The sequence below is a fragment of the Hyalella azteca genome, unplaced genomic scaffold (assembly GCF_000764305.2).
Source record: "Hyalella azteca isolate HAZT.00-mixed unplaced genomic scaffold, Hazt_2.0.2 contig1180, whole genome shotgun sequence".
Taxonomy (NCBI): domain Eukaryota; kingdom Metazoa; phylum Arthropoda; class Malacostraca; order Amphipoda; family Hyalellidae; genus Hyalella; species Hyalella azteca.
The window spans coordinates 1,062-16,134 of NW_025931507.1; the positions used below are offsets into that span (position 1 = coordinate 1,062).

Below are 15,073 nucleotides of genomic sequence, written 5' to 3' on the forward strand. Positions count from 1 at the left end.
TTTATTTCGAAAACTAAACCATTTTATTTGGCAGTGCAGAATTGTATTTATAAAATTTTTGGAGAACTCCTGGTCTTCAAAATAATAAGAACGAAGGCTTTCTTTCTGCGGCCCGTCTTGCAAGTTGGGTTCCAGACGCCATTACTCCTCTTCCCTCGCCGCGATCGTTAGGAAGAATTAATTTATAACCAATTGGTCGAAATTATTTATCAGGGGCCATACTTTCAAAACTGGCTAAGTGAACGTAAGTACTTACGCTCTATTTTCTTGTCTATGATTGGTGGATTTTGCTTGAAAGGCCGCCAAAGATTGGCTGATGAACTTACGATCTCTTAACTTTTTTTAGAGTATGGGCCCATAGCTCCGCGTTACGATGTCAATTCTGTTGCTTTTGGAGGCAGGTATAATCATGCCGTAGTAATTTCCTCGTATGTTATACATCTGGCGGATGTAATTAGTTTTATAGATNCATTTTTTTAATTACCTAAAAAAATTATGCTAGGGCATTTTAATGTCCACCTCCCATAGTAACGTTTTATTTTGTTGTTTTGCAGGACCAGATACCTGGGGCAAGGCTTTCCCTATTGCCGTTGAGGGCAAGAACCAGTCGCCCATTGACATCCAGCGCTCCAACTGCAAGCCTGACGACTCGCTCAAGCCCGTCACTGTCGATTACAGCGCTGTCGAAATCGGGGAAATTACCAACACTGGCAGCTCTTGGAAGGCGCAAGTTACTGGCGGCAAACCTGGCAGTGAGTATTTGCCTTTTGGCATTTTTAAATCCCACCCAGATTTTTAAAATTTTTTTAATTTTTAAATTCTACAACGAAAATTATATCATGATCGAAAAATACTGTACTTACAATTTTTTAGGAATCTGACTTGTGCGGAAAAAAAAGTCAACCAAAACGAGAGGAATTATTGCAGTTTTACTCTTTGATCGCAAATTTAGTACTGGTCGTCGTGTCAGATAAGGGAATGGGAAAATTGTCAATCGAGGCGCTGCGCGATTGCGATCAGAATAATTTCGTGCATCTGACTTCCAATACTACAGGGCGATTCACAGAAACATCCTGATTTGAAAGCTCAAAAAAATAACTAATAAAGATATTACAATATAAATTTTATTGAAAACTGTATTACCTGAATTTTTGTACCATTTAGTTTTAAAGATGACATCGGACAAATGACGGCCCCCCATTGTCAATGCATTCAGTTAGTCGATTTTTGAAATTTCGTTCAACTCACAAAAGCATATTGACGAGTATGTCGGCAATGGCATGGCGTATGTTGTTCATCAAATGAGGTAGGGTAATTGGACAATCATTTTAAGCAATGTATTTAAGATAACCCCATAAAAAATCACATGCATGGAGCCAAATTGGGAGATTGCGTCGACAAAAGAAGGTCTCCTCTCATGGAGATAAGGCGCATTCCGAGTACGGAATGCTCATTGAGTAGCGATAATAGAACGGCCATTAGTCTATAAATTTGCAAAATTGGGGACTTAACTTAAGATAGTGCGACAGAGTCGTGCAAACTGTCAAATCCATCCATACCCCAAGCTATAAGGAACGAATTTGAAAAAATTTTCTCACTCTTAATTTTCGATGCCAAAAATCGTGATAAGTTGCCTCTTTGACCTTAAAATTTGCCTTAAGAATAAAAAAAAACTACATTAAAACTCAACTGAAAAGTCATGGGTGTAGTTTGATTTGAAGTCGCTCAAAGACGGCTCATTTATAGGATACGAAACGCGATATTGACCCGATTCATTCGGTTGATTAATAATGAAAAAATTGCTTTGTCTTTATTTTGTTCGGTTCGTATAAATACATATTATCGAATAAATATACATTATCAAACAATTTATTCGTGTGCACTTCACTATTTGCCTTGACAGTGCAAATAATGGGATTGCGATTACTCCAATCCTGTTTTCTCCGTGTTGAATGGTAGCCTATTTTGCAACTCAAACAAATTATGGACTTTTTCGCAGTGATCAATATTTATTATCTCTTCAGTTTAGGTTTGCTCCATCTGTTACAGCAATCTATCACGATCTTTGATATTTATTAAATTCGAACTTTATTAAGAATAATCCTTATTTCATCTATTTAATAACAAATCCATGTCTCCTTGCATCTTAACTTGATTGACTTAAACTGGTAGATTGTATTTATTTTTATTCAAAAGAAGAAAATAATGCTAATGAATGCAGGTAGATCATCTACCCGAAATTAAAAAATTTAAAAGTGAAGGCAAAATAATAATAATAACAACTGTTTTTATCTCTTCATGACGTGTTTATAAAAATGTTCTCTTCTTGTTTAAAACTGAACGCTTTTATGAGGCCGACCTTCTAATTACGTCTGTAACTGAAATCTTCACCTAAATTAAAGGCCGATAAAATTTAAGTTCAATTTTAATAAATGCTTTCGACAAAAAGTATTTACTTGAGACACCACAATCACCCGAACGGAAGACATTTTATTAATAAATGTCTTCAGGTGTCACTATAATGTATAAGATAAGGACTAACCTCAACTGAGGAGCCAGAACTTAGTCGTGACTTGCTAACTATTGTCTAGAAAATTCAATGAAACAATCTGTTGGCAACAATGATCTGCCAGGACACTGCAGCATCAATCGACAAGCAACGCCTGANTATTTCATTGCATTGAATACGTCTTAAAGCAACGGAGTTATATTTCATTGCATTGAATACGTCTTGAAGCAACGGAGTTATATTTCATTGCATTGAATACGTCTTAAAGCAACGGAGTTATATTTCATTGCATTGAATACGTCTTGAAGCAACGGAGTTATATTTCATTGCATTGAATACGTCTTAAAGCAACGGAGTTATATTTCATTGCATTGAATACGTCTTGAAGCAACGGAGTTATATTTCATTGCATTGAATACGTCTTAAAGCAACGGAGTTATATTTCATTGCATTGAATACGTCTTGAAGCAACGGAGTTATATTTCATTGCATTGAATACGTCTTAAAGCAACGGAGTTATATTTCATTGCATTGAATACGTCTTGAAGCAACGGAGTTATATTTCATTGCATTGAATACGTCTTAAAGCAACGGAGTTATATTTCATTGCATTGAATACGTCTTGAAGCAACGGAGTTATATTTCATTGCATTGAATACGTCTTAAAGCAACGGAGTTATATTTCATTGCATTGAATACGTCTTGAAGCAACGGAGTTATATTTCATTGCATTGAATACGTCTTAAAGCAACGGAGTTATATTTCATTGCATTGAATACGTCTTGAAGCAACGGAGTTATATTTCATTGCATTGAATACGTCTTAAAGCAACGGAGTTATATTTCATTGCATTGAATACGTCTTGAAGCAACGGAGTTATATTTCATTGCATTGAATACGTCTTAAAGCAACGGAGTTATATTTCATTGCATTGAATACGTCTTGAAGCAACACACTCGACAAGAAGCGCGCCATTGAGCCAACATGTGCAAGAGTAGCGCGGCGTCGGCTGTCTATGCATGAGTACGGGGCGTGTTATGACCTTCAGCATACGTGCCTGAGTGGCCTCGCTTGTCCTCCTTGGCAGGAGAAAGTCGCGAGCAGAGGGAAAAGAGCGTGCGATGCGTTTCCTATTTGTCCTTTATGAATATAGGTAACAACTTTGGAAAATTTGCTAGCTTAAAAGAACCTTGAAGCATAAATGAAATATTCAATATGAACTGCATTATAGTATTGGTCGTGTTTGGTTGTTTTATTTTGGATGTTATGTGCATGTGAACCAAGAAAGCTGAGAGTGGACCGATAGAAACTTGGTAACCACGTACGACTTTTAAGGAGTTAGTGGTGGTATGTTTGGGGATAACTACTCGAGAATTAGGTGCGCACCGTGATGCATGATGTCTCATATCCTGAATGAACTTTTCACTAAGTTCAGTTCCCTCCATTTCATCGTCGTCAGAGTTTTCATCAGTATAAGGAAATCACTATTACTTATAATATTGCCATGCGAAGTTCACGCTGAAAAAGAATAATCCAGAAGTCGAGTAAAGAATTTTTTGTCTAGTAAAAATCATTTCGAAGGTTAAACACTCATAAAATTTGAACAAACATTAAAAATGTAAAAGAAGGCTCAGGAACCTATACATTGCTCAAATATACCCGCGAGCATCGGTTTGCCAGCTACTTCTTTTCTGCGCCATGCAGCACGCAAGGCAGACATATGACGGTCGGAAAAGTGCATAGCGGTAACCGAAATAAAACTGCCCCCGTTTATCCGCACACTTCTACTCGTCTTAGCGAGAACTTGGCTTCGAAGGGAGGCACACACCTCTAGCTAACCTTGAGTTCTACTGCGCACTTCTTTTAAATGTTCAGATGAGAGCTAGCTAGGTTATCGGTAAGGAACAGCCCTAGAGTTGCTTATTGGTAGAGTTTTTATTAAGTAGCTCGCCTCGCCCGATCAACATTCCTCAGTTGGGCGACATTTTGTGGGGCACTGAACAGCTTACTGGCCGGTGAACCTTAGTTATATGTATTCCATTATTATATCTGAGTTACTAAGTGCCAGTATAAGACTAAGATTTTAGCTAACGATCTACGAGATTTGTTAGCGCATTTTCTCATTTATGGAAAAAATGCACTATTGTTCTCGCCATATCCGTCTGTCTGTCTGTCTGTCCGTCCGTGACCTCAAGTTTTCGTCGACGAGAAAATGCGCTCTCTGTCACTCACTGCAGTGAGTACTGATTCATATATTTTTTTTAGTTGTAGGCACTTGGTCAGTTCGAGATATTGAAATGAATACTTCGTATGAACTGCACTGAAAAAAATGCGTCTTTAGTCAGTGTTGTCCCTGTCATAATGTTTGGAAGGGCTATGATTTTTAAAGTGGTTCATCCTAGAATTTATTTTTTCTCTAATGCAAACATTCTATATTATCATCCATCTTTATGTTATCATCCATCTTTACTATCATCCATCAAAATCTTTACTATTTTAAGGGGAAGAGATTTTAATCATGCTACTAAGTGGCACTCGAGCCGCACGCGTATCTCATTCAAAAGGCTTTCATCAGGGTCTTTCTTCTTCACTTTGATGCGGCCAATAGCTTTTCTTCCGAATATTTAGCCCAACGTTACGTTCAATTTAGTAGGCCCGGCGCCCATCCCAGTTTAATTGACCCATTAACGTCTAAATAACTTCAAATTTCAGAACGAAAGCTTCGTGGAATATTTTTTGTTTGGAAAACTGGAGCTCATATGACGGTGGATATGAGTTAAATTGCCTGCATGTTCGATTCATTTATCCGTGGATGAAAATAGAAGTGTATAAGTGTATTTTTTCGAAAACAGTAAAGGCATATTATATTCTCATATAAATATTCACACAGTATGTTTATTTTTAATTCGTTTTATTCCGCATACGAGAGCAACTGATTCTATAATTTTATGTCTATGTTATGTCTATGTTTTGTCTATGTTATGTCTATGTTATGTCTATGTTATGTCTATGTTTTGTCTATGTTATGTCTATGTTATGTCTATGTTATGTCCATGTTATGTCCATGTTATGTCTATGTTATACCTATGTTATACCTATGTTATGTCCATGTTATGTCTATGTTATACCTATGTTATACCTATGTTATGTCTATGTTATGTCTATGTTATGTCTATTTTACGTCTATGTTATGTCTATGCAGTTGCACCTGGTCCACTGGGACACGGAAAATTTCAAGTCATTCGGGGAAGCTGCTGCGGCACACCGCGGCTTGGCCGTGCTCGGAATTTTCTTGAAAGTGAGCATTATTAGCGCTACTGATCTTTCATATCGATGGTTAAATTATATCTTATTTGTTCCGCTTCTAATATAGAAGCTTTCAAAATTAGAATTTTGAATATTTCTGTTACTTAATGTTTCTAATTAATATTCCATATAAGGAAGAATTATGTCACTAATTCCATCTAATGTCACTTATTCCATCGTTCTTTCCAATAATATGTGGAATTTATAAAATCGTCATAACATGTTTATTCAAATGGAACCCACATTATTTCAATTTAATATTAAATTGACTTTGTTAATAGAAATTTCATGTATTTTAGGATCCGCTAAGCATTATCCGACTTCGGAATGTCGATGATTATATGCAGCATGTCCCGATGATAGATTTTAGATTAAGTGATTCTAAACGTTTTTGGTTCATATTTTATCGGCTATATATGATAGTATTTTTGATGATTTTCTTTTTATATCTGTTCATTTATTCTTTCTTTCAATATGACATGAATTTATTCAGTTGATGCGCAATAGCGCTTAAGCTAGAATTACTGATGTGATGAAATTGAATACCTAATACAATTAATAAATATTTTGATTGTGGATAGGATTGTGGATTGATTTGTGAACGCGTTTCTCGTCGTACTAAAAATAGTATAACCATATAGAATTTAAAATCGCCGTAGGTAGAGGTACATTTAATAGATACAAATTATAGTAACCACTAAATTATATTAAACTACAAGTCGTCAAACAAGCAATTCTGATATCGTTGTTGTATATTGTTGTGTATATCATTGATCAATAATGCTCATTTTACCTCAATAATTAATAGATCCTTATTATCGAGTGCTCATTTTTTTATACATTCTATGGGTTTAGTTCATTATTGCCCGAAATCAATTTTCTGCGGAAGATTTAACTTAAACCAATATTCATGAGACTGTAATTGCCTGACAGGTCGGCAAGGCTAACCCAGAATTCGATAAGCTCACCAAGCTTATGGCCTTCATCCCATACATGAACCAGACTGTCAACATCAACGAGAAAATCAACTGCGTCAACTTCTTGCCCCGTGAGTAATGATCTGTAATGATCTGTATATGTATATGATCTGTAATGTATATGTTGTAGTGTATCTGTTTATCTGAGTGTATCTGTTACCATGGCTTTCAGTCTAATCAACGCTATGGAATAATATCACAACGAGAAAGTTTCCTCAATGTTATCGTAGGTATTTTTAGGAAATTAATACTGATTGAGAGAATTCTATTCTATCCTATTCGGAGAATTCTATCCTATACAGCGGTCGGAATCCTAACACTTTTTATTACATTTTAAATGTTAGCTCGCTCGTCCAAATACTTAGCGAATTGTAGCAACAGTCGTTATAGTGCCACTAATTAATGGTGTCGGCCCAATTGAAAATTAAAACAATGTATTGAATCTTGAATTGCTGTGCAGGATCTAACCGACCTCAGTTCACAATTCCGGTGTTCGCAACGAGTTAAACTTCTGCCTTGATTTGATTCCAAAAGATGTTGATATAATAAATTATAATTAGTCAGTCATCAAGGATTCAAAACTGATTTACACTAATTATTTTCTTCATTTTACTCAAATCTTCAAGCTTACCAAAAGTTGACCATCGAATTTATTATTGTCGCTTGCAACGTAGAAATTTTGCCCTCGTGAAAATCGATTTCGACTGTAAATAAGAGCTACGGGCGGTAAACTAGCCACGAAAACGCACTGCACTCGAAAATTTAGAGCTTACAAATAAATATTTGGCTACCAAAATATCTAACATAAACTAGACACCACAAACTCCAAAATACAAACAAGTTAAATCTCACACAATGCTTATGATAATCATCAACCCTTCAATAACTGACTCGCTGAAAAGATTTTCATGCTACTGAAGCAAGTCTCTTGCATTTCTTCGGTCCCTATTTAAAAAATCGTCCGCGGAACCAAATTATGGTAGTCGAAAAATTCGTAAGAAATCACAATTATTTTAACGCTACTTTCGCTTCCAGGTTAGCATAAAACAATTAACCATTATTTATTGACTCATAAGAATAATCGATGGCTGGCTATGCTAGTCTTGTTGCTTCACTCATTCGCAACACAATACTCGTTTTTAATCCAAGTAACAGAGTTTCGCTCAAAACAGCTTCAAGGCAAACCCTTTATCTTGCCCCACACTTCGTTTTCATGAATTTAAAAAAATGATTAACGATACTACGACAATTAGCGTGAAAAGATGAATTACAAAAAATATAACTCAGTACTCACTGCAGTGAGTGACAGAGAGCGCATTTTCTCGTCGACGAAAATGTGAAGGCACGGACGGACAGACAGACGGACATGGCGAGTACATGAGCGCCTTTTTTCCATAAATGAGAAAATGCGCTAAAAAGAATGTTTAACGTACTGTTCGTTATCATCAAACCGCCTCATTGTTTTTGATTGATAAAAAAATATTGCACTCTTCTTCACTTACGGTAGTTCCTCCGCAAAAAGTTTCGATGATTAAGTTTTCTCTTGATTGTTCTAAGAGTAACTGTTGATTTCGCTTGTTTATTATCATTCATGTGGCTGGCAAGACACCCTCAAGAATTCAAGACCATCAATAAACGCCATCAGTGCTTATTTCAAGATTAAATTTATATGTAATTGAGTTGATTCAGTAGGTCTGTATTAGGCATGACTATCACGATAATCATGCAGAATTTACGTGTTACAGTTCACAGTACTCGACAAAATGGCACGATTAACTGTCGAGTTATTCTACAGACGTACCGACAATGGACATCTGAACTCTCGATAATTTTGCAGATAACCGATCGTACTTCACGTACGATGGGTCGCTGACAACACCTCCGTGCTACGAATCCGTCAACTGGATCGTGTTCGAGGAGCCCGTGGAAATTTCTCCGGCCCAGCTCGCCGCCTTCAGGTGGTATAGTTCCTTGGTACGGACGTAAATAGAACAATACAATACAAACAAAAGCATCAAACTTTGAAGCTTTGTTTTTATATGGTTCTATTATTCACGTTTGGTCCCTTTCTTCTATCACATTAATTCGGTTAGAGTGTGCCAGAAGGGAGATAAATGCTACTGGGACGTATTTCGTCCTACTTGTTTCATTTTGTTTATTGTTCTCGTTATACTCTTTATGCATGCACGTTAAATTTTGTAAATGGGGTAAAAATTGTAATTTTCACTTATCTTTTTGGTGAATTTCACTTAGCTCATGTTTTAATTCTCACTTAATGACAATGATGATGGCTGCTACTTATTGTCAATGATTATCACTTTAATGTACTTGAAGTTAGCGCTTTGAGACCAAGGACTCTAGATCCACGTTCACGGTTAACTGATACATACGAATTCAGAGACTCTCCTGTTGTATCTATAAGTATTTAATCCCAGCTTGTAACTTTTTGTCTGCCTCTGTTGCTACCAGTGTTTAACTTTCTCATCGATTTCAGATCCTTGAAGTCGTACCCCAAATCTTCGGAATGCCCATGTGACGAACTGAAGAATTCAGAGACTCTGCTGTTTTTTCTATAAGTAATTAATCACAGCTTGTAACTTTTTGTCTGTCTCTGTTGCTACCAGTGTTTAACTTTCTCATCGATTTCAGATCCTTGAAGTCGTACCCCAAATCTTCGGAATGCCCATGTGACGAACTGAAGGGCTGCATGGTCGACAATTATCGCCCATGCTGCCCGCTCAACGACCGGACCGTCCGAGTGTACAGGGCCTCGCCCGCTCGGGAGGAATAGAATCAGGAGACCTCGGATGCGTGCGAATTTCCTCTTATCAATCTGATCGTATCATTTGTTCGTATACTGGCAAAATAACTATGCAAACCTTTGAACTTTACCTAGACTCGGTTATTTTTTCGCGCCAGTTTCGAGTCACGCTTTCGAGGGGAAATCGTGCGGAGAAACCTGCACCAATGTTAGTGTTAATTGGAATCATATCTATCGACAAGGGATGCACTATAATTATGTATTATGTATTTGGTCATTACCAACCAAGAACTTTAATGCACTTTTATTCATGGAATAATTCGTATTGCTTGTGGAGTCGGAGGAGTATACGTGGCACGTATTCCGAATTTGTATCTATGAAAGAAATGACTCCATGTCAAGTCTTGGGTATCTTCCATTTGCATTACAACATTTCTGGTGGTGTGAGGTGATCTCAAAGTACCATTCAATTGTATGTGTCACACAAAAACTGTATTGATGCATTTGAGGCTGTCACTGCGCCGTAGCGCACGTTTAACATGGCAGCATCCGCTTGGTTTAAATATGCTGTTTTTGATGCATGTGCAATGTTTTGAACCGACCTCTTTATAGAGTTAAGTGTTTAAATTTATTAGTGCTATAGTGCTTCAGCCCTGGTAGTCTTGAATTGCCCATAACGATGCTACCGAGGACGTAAAAATAATTTTTTTCTGTAACGGAAACATTTACATCACAGCTTGAGATCAAATTCAACAAATTTTTACGTTACATAATGAATGATGCAGAGATACTGAATTTTAATTTAAATTTGTGATTTCGATTTACTGAACAAATTCATGCTGATTAGCGGACACGATAAATAGATGCGTGGTTCCAGCCACTGATGCTCGATGGCCGTCTTGTTCTACAGCTACTACTAACCAATTATCATCCTATTTATGAAAAGATCCAACCAATCAAAAATATGAATCTGACTTTCCGAGCATCACTGAATTGACGAACACTAATTCGAATTCCTGAAATTCCGGCTACAATTGTAAGCGAGTGGACGGCGTTGGCGTCGTTCACTGATTCCATTTTAATTTGGTATCGCGTAAGATGGCAGACTGAGAACCTGAACTGATGTTCACGAAAATTCCCATGCATCTCACAATGAAAATAAGAAGCAAAAATGGTAATTTAAAGTGAGAATGATCCACGGAAGTTGAGTTGGGTTATTTTTTCAAACCATATACAAATGCAGCAATATCTGTTCTGTAAACAATTATACATATTAATTAGATTCAAATAAACTGTTTTGTGTATAGAACATTAAGAGCTGTTGAGTATTGAGAGATATATCATTAGTTATTGTTGCTAATGTTACTAGTTCGTTGTTCGATGATTACTGGCCGCTGTGGTATGTGTCGAAAGCATTTCAATATTGTAACAAAAGCTCAGTTCAAATGCTTGTGATAATATTACAAATCTTTGGCAACTATAAGCTCGTTGTTCTCAAATGTCTATACAAATTAGCCTATCTTCCAAATGCCGAGAAAATACAGTTGATTTAACTGGAATCCAATGTGAATTTTTACTACATTTTTCCCCACTGGCGCATTTAAATGAACAATTTACACTTTGTGTTAAGAGGTATCAGCTCCTCCGTAATCAAGATCTTCATTCCATATGTGTAAGGTTGGAACTTGCTTATCACAAACACGGCTGTTCTAGACTAGAAAATTTAATGAGATAACCTTGCTCCTCATAAAAAAATCACTACTGACTACTTAGCCTGTCTTGTTGGCAACTAGAAAGAGTTTATCCCTGGATGGTAGTTTATACTTCAATAAAATCCGGTACGTGTATAAATTTCCTCCTCGAAAGAAAACTTTACTAGAAGTAAAGTTGTCGTGCATGCGAAATAATTTTACTTGAAGTAAAGTCTGTCATGGCTGCAAAATCTGTTGTTTGAGTGAAGTTTTCGCTTGACTTGTGTTACGCAGTGCCGTGCTCCTAAAAGACTTGTAGTTCGACCGCCTCTCGTTATTCCCGTCACTGCTTGCCTCCAATAGACAAAAGTAGAACTTGAGCTGTGATAGCTTGCCGTTAGATGCATTAATCCTTGCAGTTTGCATTGTGTAGCCTTATATAAATAGCTCAAACGTAGCAGTTGTTGTTCCCATTTTGAATTAATTTATTTTCATGTAAATGTGAGGATTTCCAGAGATAGGCGTGACTGTGGTATTGCTGGAGAATATAAATTGTGAAGATAAAGATCCCTTTATTCCGATGCTCTGACAATGAAATCCCTCGTTATTTACAGTGCTTTTGTTGCCGTATTTGATCCGATGCAATGAAAAAAAATTCTGTATAAGGAACCTCGTTCTTTCTTCATCTTGGGTCTCGAATGAAAAAAATTTAAATTCAGCCAGCGATCATCATGCAGGTGCTACACTTAAATTACCAATAATTATCAGATTATTACATTTATCATCATCGAAAATTTTTTCAGTGACTAGTCATCGATCAAGATCTTCGCGTTCGAATCTAATAGGTGTGTTGTACCGAAGTGGCAGCAAAAAAAAAATCGAGAAACTCCATAGCTATCATTGTTATTAGAAAATCATATTAACTGCTTTCGTAGCTGTGAAACAGAGAAAAGGTGATCAATTAATATTTGGCATTCACACTAAAGTTCAGAAAAATTCCAGTCATCCTTCGAAGTATTGATGGAACGGTCAGGCATCCCATAGAGTAGTTGTAATGAAGCAAATTATTCTACTCTAATAGTTAGTATTAATTAATATAGTTAGTGTAGTGTAAGTGGAGATAAATATTCATTGGTCAAATATAAATGCTATAAATAATATTGAATTTATCAATTATCGATTCTCTAAATAATAGTGAATTTAACCTAATAAAAATTTCTATCGATTAATCTTGCAATGATACTGCGATAATCTGAGCTTCTTAAAATGAATTAATTTCCAATAAAGACGTTCATTAATTTTGCACTGATTATTCAATGAGCGCAATACTTTATGCTTAAATGTTATGAACCATATTTTTCTAACCATGGTTGCCAATTAAACTTGATATATCCGCATTTAAAAAAAAGTGATATCTATTGGCAGACTGAAAACTTCTTATTTAGTTTATGCGGTACGATTTCCAATCGGTAACGTCCACCCAAGATGTTTAAATTAAATTTTCAACATATTGTTAGTAAGATACTATTGAATAATGAGTTATAAAAGATACATACTGAGAGATGTGTTTTATTTCCCATTCCGCTTCACGGTTGTTAGATGGTCCTGCATCACAAATCATTTCGAAAGAATATATTTTTTAAATTTCATTGAATAACTTCGTGTTCTTTCATCGATATTATTAAGTATGTATATCGGCTGTCAGTCGACACATCAGGGAAACTGTTCCATTCGTTAAATGATTTACATCCGTTAGCTTCCATAAAAAATATTAATAAAAAAATCCATAAATTCATATCCATAAAAAAAAATGTTCACTGTTTGGCATAAATTAGGATCTAGCTTGAACTCAAGACTGTTTCAAGTTAAACGATATGTATTCGATTATTTATATATATTTTTTTATGATCTTTGAGAAGATCGCATGCGTAACTAATTTGAAATGAATAGAAACAAAATTAATTACGCTCGTTCAAAGTGATTTTATTTTATTGACTCAAAACGTATGATCGATTAAAAAGAGAAATTCAAAATATTGAAAACTAAATTTCTTCATTATTGCCGGAATTTCGTAATGAAAAACTACAACTTGGAAAAAAATCCAGCAACAGATCATCGACTCTTGCTCCTGCTGGGCCTATACTTTCAAAAAAAGTTAAGAGATCGTAAGTTCATCAGCCAATCATTGACGGCCTTTCAAGCAAAATCCACCAATCGTAGACAAGAAAATAGAGCGTAAGTACTTACGTTCACTTAGCGAGTTTTGAAAGTATAGGCCCACTGCTTGCGAAAAACCTGTGCATCACCGCAGTCAGGACAGATGGCACCGGATCCGCTGTAAACCAAACCTTTAAATACCTTCATTGTCCGAGTACCTTCAGTCATTAAGTCATAATAAGTAATCTAATAAATCTTGAATTTAATTATCCAGTAGAATACGATGCAGTCCTAGCTGATTTCAAAAAAGATTCCTGAATTGTGCTAATTTTCGTATGGGATGCAGGGGAACCAAGCTCCTTTAAAATTTTATTTGAACAGCAATACGTGGAGAAGTTAGAAAATCATTCGCAGTAGCGTTTTCTGCCGCGAAAAATTAGTGTACTTTATGTGCTGTGATTTGCACGCAGATTTAGTACGTAATTGCGCATGAGTAACGACCGCTCGGCACGCATGTAATTGAACGGTGGTGTGGGACATAGAGCCATAAATGTGCACTTGTTCTTGCACATGGAAAAGTGATCCCCGCTGTGTGAATTTTAAATTAAATAATTCTATAAAATCTGACAAGTGACCTAATTAGGTAGGGGCTCACCTGCTGTATACAAATCGTCGTATTACGGTACGCCAATATCTGGAAATTCCTCTGCTGACCACAGAACGTATTTACAAAGCGATGTCTTGACATGATTCACATCTAGCAACGTAATTTGGGGTGTATTATTCATATGACCCAAAATAAATCTGAGAGAAGCGTAACTGATCACAAGATCAGGACACAACATCGGAATGCAATTCATGTAGCGTCTAAAGATAACTTTAAAACAACTCTCATGATTTAAGCTGTTGGCATGTTAGTGGCAAATTGGTTCGTGAGAAGAACTTTTTTTAATATTGTATGTAATTCATGCATAAAATAATGTAAATTTATTCATTTCTCTGAGGCACCATCTGTACGCACTATAGAATAATTTTCGACATACAACATAAAACAGAATTGAAGCAGTTTTTTTCGATAATAAGGGAAGCGCTGTAAATCCAACGGCTGGTAAAGAATTGGTAGAATTGAGGATGCTATAATGGGCAACACATTTCTTTAGTCACTAGATTTCATCAAGAATAATGTATAGATGCTATATTAGTGAACCGTCAGATGATCAAATTACCAATAGGTGGATCAATAAATTTTTTAACTCATCATTAATGCATTAATTCACATGGACTTCAGAGGGGAGGAGCGCATTCAAAAGATAGAATTATCCGTATGGTATGTGGGGTTAGAAAATAGATTTATCTTTCAATGTAAATAATCTCAATTTTCTTTCTGACCAAACGATATTGAAAAAAAAAAATCAAAAAATATGCCCCAGTAATGAGTAACTCTTTCCCCATTTTATGTTACTATCACCGATACTCGAGTCGATCAACGCATGGAACCAGTGAACCTAAAATTGATTGCTCCCAAAATATTTCCACAAGACTAAATGCAATCTAAGATAAGATACCTTATATAGAGGGCCACGGTTGGATGCTGTTATGTCAGCGTGGTCTCCACCTCGCATCTCCAGCAAATCTCTGCTCAGTGCAGAGGCTAGTCTCGGCATTCATGAGG

General features: G+C 36.2%; 1 protein-coding gene across 1 annotated transcript; it reads left to right on the plus strand.

The window, feature by feature from the left end:
* Positions 1–554: 554 nt before the first annotated feature.
* LOC108676601 (carbonic anhydrase-like) lies at positions 555–12,805 on the plus strand (the record flags this gene model as incomplete). Its single annotated transcript, XM_018164708.1, has 5 exons — positions 555–752; positions 5,686–5,807; positions 6,749–6,863; positions 8,630–8,750; positions 9,442–12,805. Coding segments are annotated over 5 exons (698 nt in total), but the record flags the coding sequence as incomplete, so codon positions are not given.
* Between the last annotated feature and the right edge of the window lie 2,268 nt (positions 12,806–15,073).